This window comes from Henckelia pumila, chromosome 2 (assembly GCF_033568475.1).
Source record: "Henckelia pumila isolate YLH828 chromosome 2, ASM3356847v2, whole genome shotgun sequence".
NCBI classification, from domain to species: Eukaryota; Viridiplantae; Streptophyta; class Magnoliopsida; order Lamiales; family Gesneriaceae; genus Henckelia; species Henckelia pumila.
The window spans coordinates 130248532-130260972 of NC_133121.1; the positions used below are offsets into that span (position 1 = coordinate 130248532).

The 12441-nt window shown below is 33.7% G+C and overlaps 2 protein-coding genes across 2 annotated transcripts; both read left to right on the forward strand.

Annotated features, from left to right (window-relative positions):
- The first annotated feature begins 244 nt into the window (after positions 1-244).
- Positions 245-871, forward strand: LOC140885153 (putative lipid-binding protein At4g00165). The gene has a single exon (XM_073292088.1). It carries the CDS (start codon positions 369-371, stop codon positions 753-755), a length of 387 nt encoding a protein of 128 aa, XP_073148189.1. The 5' UTR covers positions 245-368; the 3' UTR covers positions 756-871.
- A 3987-nt stretch (positions 872-4858) lies between these two features.
- On the forward strand, positions 4859-8187 carry LOC140881012 (uncharacterized). Its single transcript, XM_073285959.1, has one exon. It carries the CDS (start codon positions 5657-5659, stop codon positions 7973-7975), a length of 2319 nt encoding a protein of 772 aa, XP_073142060.1. The 5' UTR covers positions 4859-5656; the 3' UTR covers positions 7976-8187.
- Positions 8188-12441: the final 4254 nt, after the last annotated feature.

The window sequence follows — 12441 nt, forward strand, 5'->3', positions numbered from 1 at the left end:
TGAAATGAGTAAATAAATAAATTGTATAATAATCAGTCATTTTATTTAAAAATGTATATTAAAACATGTCCCACTCATTACATAACCCGGTGCATGCTACAAACCAAATTAATGGGCCAAATCATTCATTATAGGTGTTCATTATCACAAAATATCTAACATGAATTCACTTCATCCCAATCACAAACAATGAATCATCTTTTTTGGCTTCAACACAATCCATAGGCCAAAAATGAACCACAAAACTGTAAATATCTGCTATCAACTTCGCACAAATGTGACCCCCAACTCCCTTATCCTTAACCTCTACAAATACCAAGTGACGCGAACCATTATGTAGCCACTTCAAAATCGACCAATCCAAGAAAATGGCATCTTCAAATCCATCAATATATATTCTCATAATACTTAACATCATCATCTTCTTCTCGTGTGTTTCATCCACTAACGTGCCATGCCCACCAAAAACCACCCCTATTCCACCGACTAAGGCCGCTAAGTGCCCCAGAGACACCCTTAAGTTCGGAGTTTGCGGAGACTGGTTAGGGCTTGTGCACGAGGTTATTGGGACGAAGCCTGACCCGAAATGTTGCGTGCTAGTCGAGGGCTTGGCGGATGTTGAAGCTGCATTGTGTTTGTGTACCGCGATTAAGGCCAATGTACTTGGAATTGTCATGGTTAACATACCGCTAGCAATAAGCTTGGTGGTCAACTCGTGTGGCAAAAAGGTGCCTGAAGGCTTTGTTTGTGAATAATGTGGTTACATCTTGTGATTGTACGTGATTTTTTATTTTATCATATTGTTATCTCATCGTATGAGTCAAATGTAGTCAAATGCTACATTGATATTGTATCTTGACTAGTGGACACACATTCGAAGAATAAAATGTTGGTTTAAATTAATATCCCTTTCTGTTTTTTTACTTTTAGAAACAATATATAGGTAGTGTTTGAGATTGATTATAGGAAACATTTTTGAATTTTTTCCTTCATAAAATTTGAAAATTTTGTAAAAAAAAAACTCAAAAGTACTTTTTAAAATCAATTTCAAATACTATATATATTATGGTAAGATTAATTGCAAATGGCATTTCTATAAATGTGCTACTTTGGGCCCAACCTAATAGATTTGGTCTCATGACCTTTGGGCCATAATTTTGAGAAGAAATAAATAAATATTGACATATTGTGCACAAATCAAATATAAAATGTGTGCATAATTTTTGTTTAAAAAAATTAATTTCAATCCTCTACTTAAAATATTTTATTAGTCTTGACTCAATTTATTTGATCCCTTTTTCCCCTAAATTTTTTAATAAATATCTCTTACACATTGGAACGATCACGAAGGCCTCGTAGCCCATGCAATGACATAAATATTACACGATTAGGTCTCAAACTAAAGATTTTGTCCTAATTGCTCGGTCTAATAAAAAGGGGAAAAAAACACTATATCAACCGATAATAAGTAAAAAATAAAATAAAACAAAAACAAAGCTATATACTTTTATTTATTTTCAGAAAATATATTTTATCTATGTTGAGAAGAAAATTATTGAGGTAGACAACAAGACATATTAAATATAAAATATACTACGATGGTATATATCCATATAAAAATAAAACCAAATTGTACCGTACGAGTGACAATTCATCGACATCGAAAATAAATATTAACATCTGTCCAAAAAAAAAAAAAAAAACAATATTAACACCCCCAAGTGTTTCCCCCATGTACAGACATTGTACCCAAATGTCAAACTATCTTATGTTTCTACACGAAATCAATTTCTACCCACAAGACGCCAAGTGATACGTTCGATAAATCGAAACGTAGTATAGCTCATTTATCAAATGGTGCTTGGATCCCCGACTTCTTATGTAATATTTTCGAAAATAATATATAGATCATAGCACGAGTGAATTAATGAATTTCAAATACAATCAAGATACGAGAATTACAATGTAGCGTATGAGATTGTGTCGTTTGAATGCCGTGGTGTAGATTCACATTTTGGCTACTTTTCTCTTTTGCCACCAGCTGATAACAATGGAGTGGGGATCTAAAAGAGCAAAACCCAAGTTCAATTATTTCGTAGTAAAGGGTGTCGAAGAAAAAAAGGTTTCTTGTACATGTTAACATGTATTTGGTTAAAGCTAAGATTTGTAGGGGTACCTTGAGATGAGAGAAAAGAATTAACATCTAAATTATCACACTTTTTAGCCCATTAGAAATTAGATTTTTTTAGTTTCTATCAAATTATTCTTAACCTAATGGTAATTGGTGAAAGGGGTTGCTGCTGATCTCTTGGTGTGTGTATATATAATCTATGTTTTATATATGATATATTATATTCAAAAGGATTCAAATTTCGTGATTGGAAGTATTCAATGGCGCTTATTAATATATGTAATGCATGTGTAATACAGGGAAGATATTACCAAATTATTATTATTATTATTATTATTATTATTATTATTATTATTATTATTAATGGAGGAGACAATTAATAGATAAAGGGCTTTAATCACCTACACTTTCCACGTCATTTGAAGGTGAAAAAAATAATATGGCCCTTCACATGGGGTTTCTAAATAAACAAAGGATTTCTGCAGCCAAATCTAAATCAAGCTTATGTTTAAACCTAAGCCCTCTTTTTTTTTTATACTAGCTAGTATATCTTCGCACATGTTTGACAAAATGTCATGGCTCGATCGAAGACTACGCGTGCTTGTATAATTTTTTTTAATGTAAAAAGATTAATTACTTATGATCATATATGTATTTTGAAGGCAATACGAGGGAATCGTGACTAGTAAAGACCCAAAATCCACATTCAAAAAATAATAATTTAAAAAAAAAGAAAGAAATTAAAGAGGGGAGTCTAAAATAATGCGTAGACATGGACTAGACCAAACCAATGACATTGAGACAGATCTTTAATCTCGGGCCGTCTATCCTAATCCACTGACGAGATCCTGTACGTTGATCTGCCTCGTCTAGTGTCCGATTCGGTTCCGGAAAGCGGAAGCTGATGTGTGAAAGTACGGAATTACCCTGACATCGATAATCGAGGCAACGTGACAGTAAGGGTGCAGGTGCAAGGACAATTTTGGGAGGCAAGAAAGGACTCCATCTCTCCATCCACTGTAGTGTTTTGTTGGTCCCTGTTCAAATCCACTCAACAGACTACGCGCCCTCGTCGCGCGTGCGAGACTAGCTTTTTCTTTTATATTTTCCTTCTTGTTCAAATAATTGAAAAAAAAGTTGAAGCAAATTCAAATTTTATTTTGTTCCCTGATTCGAAAATAATATGATTGTTAATTAATTATATATCTATCTATACTATGAAATTTCATAATTTTTTTTATTATACTTAGATTTATATTTTATACGACAAATTATAAAATTATCTTTAATTCGATTACATTTATTTTTTTATTTTTTTATTAAATGTCATCTAATATGAATCTGAAATTTATAAAAACAACTGAATTTATAATATTTCTACAAAAAAATATAATATATCCATGACATTCACTTTTCAAATTTAACATATTACGTATGTTTTTTTAGAAAATAACTTTTAATCCAAGCCATAATTGTAAACTATAACAAGCAACTCGTGAGATAATTTCATTAATCTGTTTTTGTGATACGGATTGATTTTATCCATATTTGTATTGAAAATAATAATTTTGAAATAAAAAATATTTTTTTTCCACGAAGATTCGTCTAACAAAATTAATAGAAAAAACAATGGAAAACTGTATTTTCTATCATGTAATTTACTAATTTTTATATTTTCATTTTTTGTCTTTCATGTAAGGGTGTTCATCGGTCGGTTCGGTCCGATTTTCGGTTTTTTATTTCGGTTTTTTCGATTTTCGGTTTTAGAAATATATAATCCGATATCCGAACCGTTTTCCTTCGGTTCGGTTTGGTTTTTTACTAAATCGGTTCGGTTATTTCGGTCGGTTATTTCGATTTTGATATAATTATTTTAATTAATATTATAAATATATTTTAGAATATAATATGTTATCTTTTAAATGATTTTTTTGTAAAATATTTAAATTCAAAGTTTAAATGACTTAATTAAACAACAATCAACTAAAAATTATTAAAAATGATTCTTTATTCACTAGGTATCATCTCAAAAAATATATAATATAAAAAATTATATAAATAAAATTATTAATTTAATAAAATTTCGGTTTTTTCGGTCGGTTCGGTTTTGAGATATATAATCCAAAACCGAACCAAATAAATTTCGGTTTTAACATTTATATCCGAATTTCAAATTTTGGTTTTAGGTTCGGTTCGGTGTTTGGTTTTTTCGGTTTGGATTTCCGATTTTTTTGGTTTTATCCGAAGTTTGAACACCCCTACTTCCATGTCTTTAGTTTTAGTGTAGGAGCTTTTTAAATTTAGCAATTTTAGTTTTTTTATAGGAATGCAAATTTAATGTTATATACATCGACACTGCATTATTTTATGTCAATGCAAATTCTGAAAAATATTAAAATAAAACAAAATAAAAAGCAAAAATTATAAATAAAATTGAAATTCGATAACACATAAGATTAAAAGGTCAAAGAGTTAAACAAAAACACGATTTTCTCTTGAACAAGTTGGTAATACATCGTACCATTTGCTTATTTTTTAAAAAAGAATACATTGTACAAATTGAATAGGTTGTGTCACGAGATAGGGTCATCGTATGATTAAGGTACATTATTGTGACATACATCATTGAGCTAATGAAGTACATATTAAATAAACGTCTACTTCATTATTTTTTCTAAAGTATACTATGAATGTCTCGATGCATTTAATGCCCATTCGGTTCTTGGTATATAAACAAATTCAATATTAGAGAAATACAATTGGAATTGAATGGATCACATTGTCTTTGAAATTTTTAACCATTTTTTTTCGAAAATCTTTCTAATATAATATTATAATAAAAAAAGGAATTTGAATATAGTGCGTGACACGCGGGGGGTTTGTGTGTAGGTGGGTTTGGGTAGAGCTGTAGAAACCCTAGCAAGAAAGATAACAGACAAGCCACATATATAAATTAACTATTTAATTTTTTAACTATAAAAGGTTGAAGAAAGATATTATATATAAATAAATAATAAATAATAAATAATAAATAAATAAATAAAAGGGGAAGAAAATAGACGAGAGAGAGAGAGAGAGAGAGATGGATGAATGAAGGGGGGCACTTTACTACTTTTTTATGTTGCACGCATCCATGGCAGAAAACGCAAGGTAGGGAGACTACTCCTTCAACTAGAGGAGAAGGGGAAAAAAAGTTGAAAAAAGAAGAATAGTTCAGGACCCCCCTCTACCCATTTGCCCTATTGATTGATTTTTCTCAGAAATATAAAGGTTTTAAGCTAGCAACTGCGATGAAGTATATACAAACATGCATGCATAGGCTTGTTTGTATGTGTTGTTGAGTTTCCGGCATTTGGGAATGTTGTTTGTTGTGGTTTTGCTGTAAAGATTGGATTTTTCTTCGAAATTTGGGGCTCTGTGGTTTGTTGGTGGGGTAGTTTTAATACTTTTTTTTTTTGTTGTTGTAAAATCTGGAGGGATTGAAGAAAGTAGTGGTGGATATTGGGTGTTTGATTTGGTTCGTAAATGAGGGGGATGCCCTTACCCTTTGATTTTGAGGGGCCGGGGGTGTTAGATTTGGAGCGGGTTGTGGAGAAAAGAGGTTTTTTTACTGATTGTGGCACGCTTTCGTTTGATTTTTTCAAGAAAAATTGTTTCTTGGATAGTTGTTTTGTTGAGCCCACGTCTGTCCTGGATTCTGCAAGGATTTCTAGCCGCCCCACGTCTTCCTCAACCCTGTCTTCTTCTTTCTGCGGCGGTGGTGGCGGTGCCGCGTCTACCGACACGGCGGGGGTGGCGGCGGTTTCGGACACCAACCCATCTCCCAGGTGGCAGCAAGATTCGACTACTGCCACCAGCTCCAATGTCGGACGACTTGATTCCGAGCTCCTCCCTGTTCCGACGTCTCTTGGGACCGGAATCTCCTGCGGCGGCGGTGGGGTGAACGCGGAGAAATGTGCTATGGAGGATTGGGAGAGTGTGCTGTCGGAGTCTGTCGCCGTTTCTCCGACTCAAGAACAGTCCATTCTCCGGATGATCATGGGGGATGCGGAGGATCCTGGAATGGGAAATCTGAACAAGGTTCTTCAATTCAGCGGTGGTGGCAGTTCAGCCGCGGCGGAGTTTGAGTTCAGTGCGGGGTTTGGGGCTGTGGATCAAAGCTTTGGCGGTGACCAATTTGGCGCACATTTTATGCCCGCATTTCAAAATTTCCCCAACAGTAATAGATCCAATGCCGAAAATTTTGTTTTCGCTTCAAATGTCCCTAGCAATTACAAGTTTCCTCCTAACTCGAAAAATCTTGTGCATCCTTCTTCAATATCCAACAATCTGGGAGCCGTTGGTCTGCATCATCAAGCTACATTTGATTCTTGTGCAGAAATGAAGCCTCCCGTTTTCAATCCCCAGCTGATGATGAACCAGCACCAAATTCAGCAATCACAGAACCCCTCGTTTTACTTACCTCTAGCCTTTGCACAACACCAAGAACAGAATCTTTTTGTGGCTCCTCAGGCGAAAAGGCTCAACACGGGTACTATTTGCGGTGGCCTCGATCCCCGTGGCCAGATATTGAAAGGTTCTTATGAGGATACAGGGCAACAAGAGTTGTTCATTAGTAGACAGCAGGCAATTCCTCCTCATCAGCTTCAACTACTTCCCCAATATCTGCAACAGAGGCCCATGGGTTCAGGGCAGAAGCCGAAAATCGGCGGCGGGGATGAACCAGGGCATTGCCTCCAGCAACAACAGCAGGCAATAATCGACCAGCTGTACAAGGCGGCGGAGCTGGTCCAGACGGGGAATCCTGTACTCGCGCAAGAGATATTGGCGCGGCTCAATCACCAGTTCTCTCCCATTGAGAAGCCTTTTCATAGGGCTGCTTTTTATTGCAAGGAGGCATTGCAATTGCTCCTCCAAACTAACAACAATCTTGACCTGTGTCCCACCACTTCTTCCCCATTTAGTCTCATTTTCAAGATTGGTGCATATAAGGCCTTCTCTGAGATTTCACCCCTAGTACAATTTACCCATTTTACTTGCAACCAAGCCCTCCTAGAAGCCTTTGACGGATTCCATAGGATTCATATTGTGGATTTTGATATTGGGTATGGTGGACAATGGGCCTCTCTCATTCAGGAGCTAGCACTAAGGAACGAGGGCACACCTTCATTGAAAATCACTGTACTTGCCTCGCCCTCGACTCATGATCAGATAGAGCTTGGACTCACTAGGGAAAATCTCGTCCAGTTTGCTAGTGAAATGAATCTAGCATTTGAATTTGAGGTTATGAGCATCGATGCTTTAAATTCCGGTTCATGGTCTCAGTGTTGGCGCACATCCGATGGTGAAGTGGTTGCTGTGAATCTCCCCGTTGGTTCCCTTGTCAATTACCAGTTACCGGTTCCTTTAGTCCTGCACTTTGTGAAACAATTGTCTCCAAGAATTGTTGTCTCCGTGGACCGAGGATGTGACAGAACCGATCTTTCATTTGCCAACCATATGATCCACGCCCTTCAATCGTATTCCAATCTGCTCGAGTCGCTGGATGCAGTTAACATGAACTCGGACGCCATGCAAAAGATCGAGAGGTTTTTCATCCATCCGGGGATTGAAAAGGTTGTCACGAGTCGATTTCGTTATCCTGAAAAGACGCAGCATTGGAGGACTATGTTTCTATCAGCCGGCTTTTCCCCAGTGACATTTAGCAATTTCACCGAATCACAAGCTGAATGCCTCTTAAAGAAGACCCCCATACGAGGATTCCAGGTAGAAAAGAGGCAGTCGTCGCTCGTCCTATGTTGGCAAAGGAAGGAGTTGATCTCTGCTTCGGCCTGGAGCTGCTAATGCTGATTCCTAATTCAGCTTCACGAAGAAGGCGACTTCCGAGCCGGAAACTCACTACTTCTGACCCACTGAACTTTAATGAATTTTCTTGCCTGAGTTTCTGCATAACTAATTCACTCTGTGGCTTAGGCAGATTGTTCCCAACTTTCGGAAAGAAAGAGGTACATTTTAGTACGTGATGTTCTAATATTATAGCTCTGTTATTCAGTTTATTGTGTTGGCTTTTTTGTTGGATTTTAACTTAACCATACACTGGACAGTATATTTATGAAAACCAGGAATCGAAATAACCAAATAATTTAACCCTTTGAATGAAATGTATTGTAGAACACATACATTGTTGAAAACATGGCAATATCATATCAGCACAGAAAAATCTTGATTTTTTAGCCTGTTCCCTGAAATTTTTGTGGTTGATTATGAAAGTTAGCATGAATTCTATGCAAAAATTTTGAATGATGTTGGATCTGCAGTGGGATTGCTCTGTCTCTTTCAGTAATAATGAAATCATGTATTTTAATGACTTTTATTACATAATAATAATTATAGTATTGGTTTTGCGGCTTTTCATGATGTTTTGGAGTGTGTTTTTTTAATGAATCAATGGGCGTTTGATTGAATGGCAGTAGTTGTATGTATGTATTATAATGACGTAGTTAAGGGTCAATTAGTTTTATAATTTCTGTCCTAATCAAATCACATGGGGCCTCGTGATTAGTTCACCCTCTTTTCATTTCCTTGGTTATTATTCTATTCTTTACTTTAATGGCCCTTTTTTTAATCAAAACAAAATAAAATAAAATAAAAATCCATAATTTTGCGAGATTAAGATTTTTTTGGAGTACAACTTTGACATAGACAGATTACTTGGGTATAACTAGAATTGAAATATGATTTCTCGACTTCCTAATCTTGAGTTTAAATTGAAATATTTGGATATTTTTTTAAAAAAATTCAAATGAATATCATCTTCTTTATTGTGGAAAACGATTTCAACTTGAAAATGATCATTTTGTGGATGACTATAGGTCGTCGGGCTTGGGTTCGATTAATAAACTTGTCTCCAACTCAAAACAATAATATGATAGTTTTGTTTTAGTCAACGCATCAATTAATTTAATTAATTGATTTTGGTAGTGATAATTGCACCTTGAAGATCCATTGCACCAGGAATTTTAAGAGCTTAAACTGCGTTTGGATCGATATGATTTTAGATTTAAAAAATCGAAATAGTTTTTCTTTTTTTACGACGTGAGAAATCGCAGTTGCTATTTTTTTGTGTGCAATTGGTAAACTCTTGGATTAACAAAATGTATGCAAACTATACTAGATAGGTAAACTATATTAGGCTAACTATGTGTGACCGACGAGTACAAAAAGATGTTGGTAGAGAAAATTAAACTTTTTGACCTCTGATCAAATACTCGTTTACTTCACCAATTAGGATACCTTTTGGAAAGACAGTTGAAATAATTGTTGTTTGATTTTTTTATTTTATATTTTACTTTATTGAAACACGAATCTTTCCCTTGTGTGTGGTATTTGCAAACTACAAATCAAGAAAAAAATTGGGCAAACTATTCTTGAGAGAGCTTGTAGGAAGCAATTCTCAGCGTTTGTTAAATTTTTTTTATAAAATTTTAAATTTTTGTTAACGAAAAAGCTGAGAAGTGCTTTTAAGAAACTCTCCCAAACATTATCTGAACAACAAACTACGGTATACCTTGTATTTCATGCTCTCGAGTATTGACCAAATTTATTCAGCTTCATTTGGACGGAAAACTTTCAAATTCTTGAATTTTACTATATATAGATGTTTTTGTATTGTTTAGAAAAATAATATCATAAACTTTAAATTCTATCACTTTCATATTTATATAGTACTTCTGTTAATTATGATGAATTTCAAGTTCACTCAATTATGATATCATTTGAAACCTATATAAAACCTATCATACTTTGTGTAAATAAGTAAATGGATTTAATATTTGATTTATTATTTTATTATGAATAATAAGCTATAATCAAAATCTATGAATTTAAAATTCTTCCAACTCGATGCCTATGAGAATTGGCTAATTTAACTTTTAAAATTTTCAGCCATATACATTCTACGAGAAACACACTAGAAATCGATTTTATAGTGATAGTAATAATAATGATGATGATGAAAATAATAAAAAACAATAAAGAGTTGAATGACAAGTATTATAAATATATATATACTTACTTAAACATGGAGAATACTAAAGGGGACCGAGTTTATATATTAAATTCTTTTAATTAAACATAATAAATTCGAAAGAACACACTTGCTGAATTAACTCATTACATAACAAACATGGATTGGAGAACCTACGAATTTTCGAAAAACTTGGCACAAAAGATTCAGTTAGTTGAGTATTTTTTTTTTTAAAAAAAAAATTAATATTTAATTTGAGCATGGTCGTTATTTTCAGGTGCTAAACAGTTACCCTAAACTAAATTATATCGTGGCATGCGACCTATTGATGATCTACTATAAGGTCAATATTAGTTAAGATTCCAAAAAATAATAAAAAAAATATATATATTTAAAGTTTTTTGGAAAAAAATTTATTCTCATATTAGTGGTTGTGTACATTGTATTTGTCACAAAGAGGTGCAATTGGAATTAAAATAGTAATGTAGTACTAAACAAGGCAACCAAATTGAATGATTGACAGCCATTAATGATACTTGATGTCGACACATACAAAATTGACAAGGTCCAAAAACTAAAAGCAATTGAGATATACATTGGAAGGAATTTTACTTTTATTTAAAAATATATAACTTTCAAGAAAGGAGAAATTGTCCAAGCTTCAAAAGTTTCCGGTCAATATAAATTGGACAAATTTGGTTCAGTACACGTTAGCATAAGAGTAGTATCTTAATATAAAATCATAATATTTAAAATTGATTTAGACATGTGATGCCTATAAAATTGTAACTAGATCATTTTATTTTTGATTTATGAAAATTTACACTTAGATATTATCTCCCTCAAATTTAAAAATTATTTAAAAGGAAACAAGTTTACATGAAACCGCTGAGTTCCCAAATGTGGCACAAATTATGACAAAGTCATTGTCAAGTTGGCACAAATGGATGTGAATTGTGAAGGAAGAAATTAAGTCTAAAACCGGGGTGATTTTTTATGCTACATCTTCTGGATTGATATTGGTATTTTTTTGTTTTAAATTCAGGTGTTCACGTGAATATTAGGTATAAAATATATCGAAAGTAATACTTCTGTTGTACTGTAGAAGAATAATGTTAAAGGTACAACAGATTTCATGTACAACGATATTTACAATAATTATATCGTGAAATTTTGCAATTTACCCGAGATTTTGCATTTAATGTATCCTGAGATTTTAATAAATTAATTTTTTTTTGATTTTTTTGTGTTATAAAATATGGTGTATAAATTTCATTGTACTTATAACATTACTCATTGTAGAATGAACACGAGTAGAGATATATAGATATGCATAAATTGAAAGTAGATTCTAAAGGAGGGCACTAAATGTAAGTAAGTGTCATATAGTTATTGAGGAGCACTAAAAGGGGACGCTTTATTAAAAAAGAAGACCACCCCTTCGATGCATGGAAAGTATGCAACTTTCTCGTTAAGGAATTTGGAAAGTAGACGGCCACTTTTGTGATGCATAAGCCTCCTCCTACGAGTGTGGGAGATTTGGGCTTTCTTTTCTTTTTTCTTTTTTTTTTTTTTACAAAAGAAAATTCAGATTTGCTCCAACAATCCATAAATCTTTGCCAGCTTTTGTCTTGTACTAAGATATTATTGTTATTACACACAACATTATGTTTTTCCTAAAGGAGAAGCTAGAGGTGTGAATTAGTGGTCGTGTACATGCATGCATATATACATGCTTAAAATCTAATAATTGATTGAACAATATATATATCCTCATAGTCATGAACTCATGCATATATAAATATGCATATATATGTTAAATCATTGAACTTGGAGTTAACTCACCCCAAAAGTTAGTTCAAGAAGAGAGAATTGAACTTGGATCTAATCAATATATATATCCTCCTAGCAATTTTATCCAACCTATGTGGGACATTTCAAAAATATATCAACTCTATATGAATGCGGAATATGAATGCATATACATACGGTATATCTATATGTGATTGTGCACACGTATGTATGTGTGTATATATATTGTTTTAAGATTTGTGTCTTCAAAAATCTCTATTATAGACACTTGTGAAAAAGATCAAGAGCCGTACGAGCATCCAAGGCAAATGGGCAGCACAAAGTAAAGAGGAAAAAGGGTGGTTATATGGTAATTTGTGTTACGTACACGGGTGTGAGTGCATGTGAGTGTGCCAAGAAACCAAATCTCCTCCCCTCTCTTTATATCTAACCAAAATAATGTTATTTTCCAGATCCTTGAACGGGACAAGCT

Coding starts and splice junctions, on each gene's coding strand:
- LOC140885153 (XM_073292088.1), top strand. CDS start 369: ATGGCATCTTCAAATCCATCAATATATATTCTCATAATACTTAACATC.
- LOC140881012 (XM_073285959.1), top strand. CDS start 5,657: ATGAGGGGGATGCCCTTACCCTTTGATTTTGAGGGGCCGGGGGTGTTA.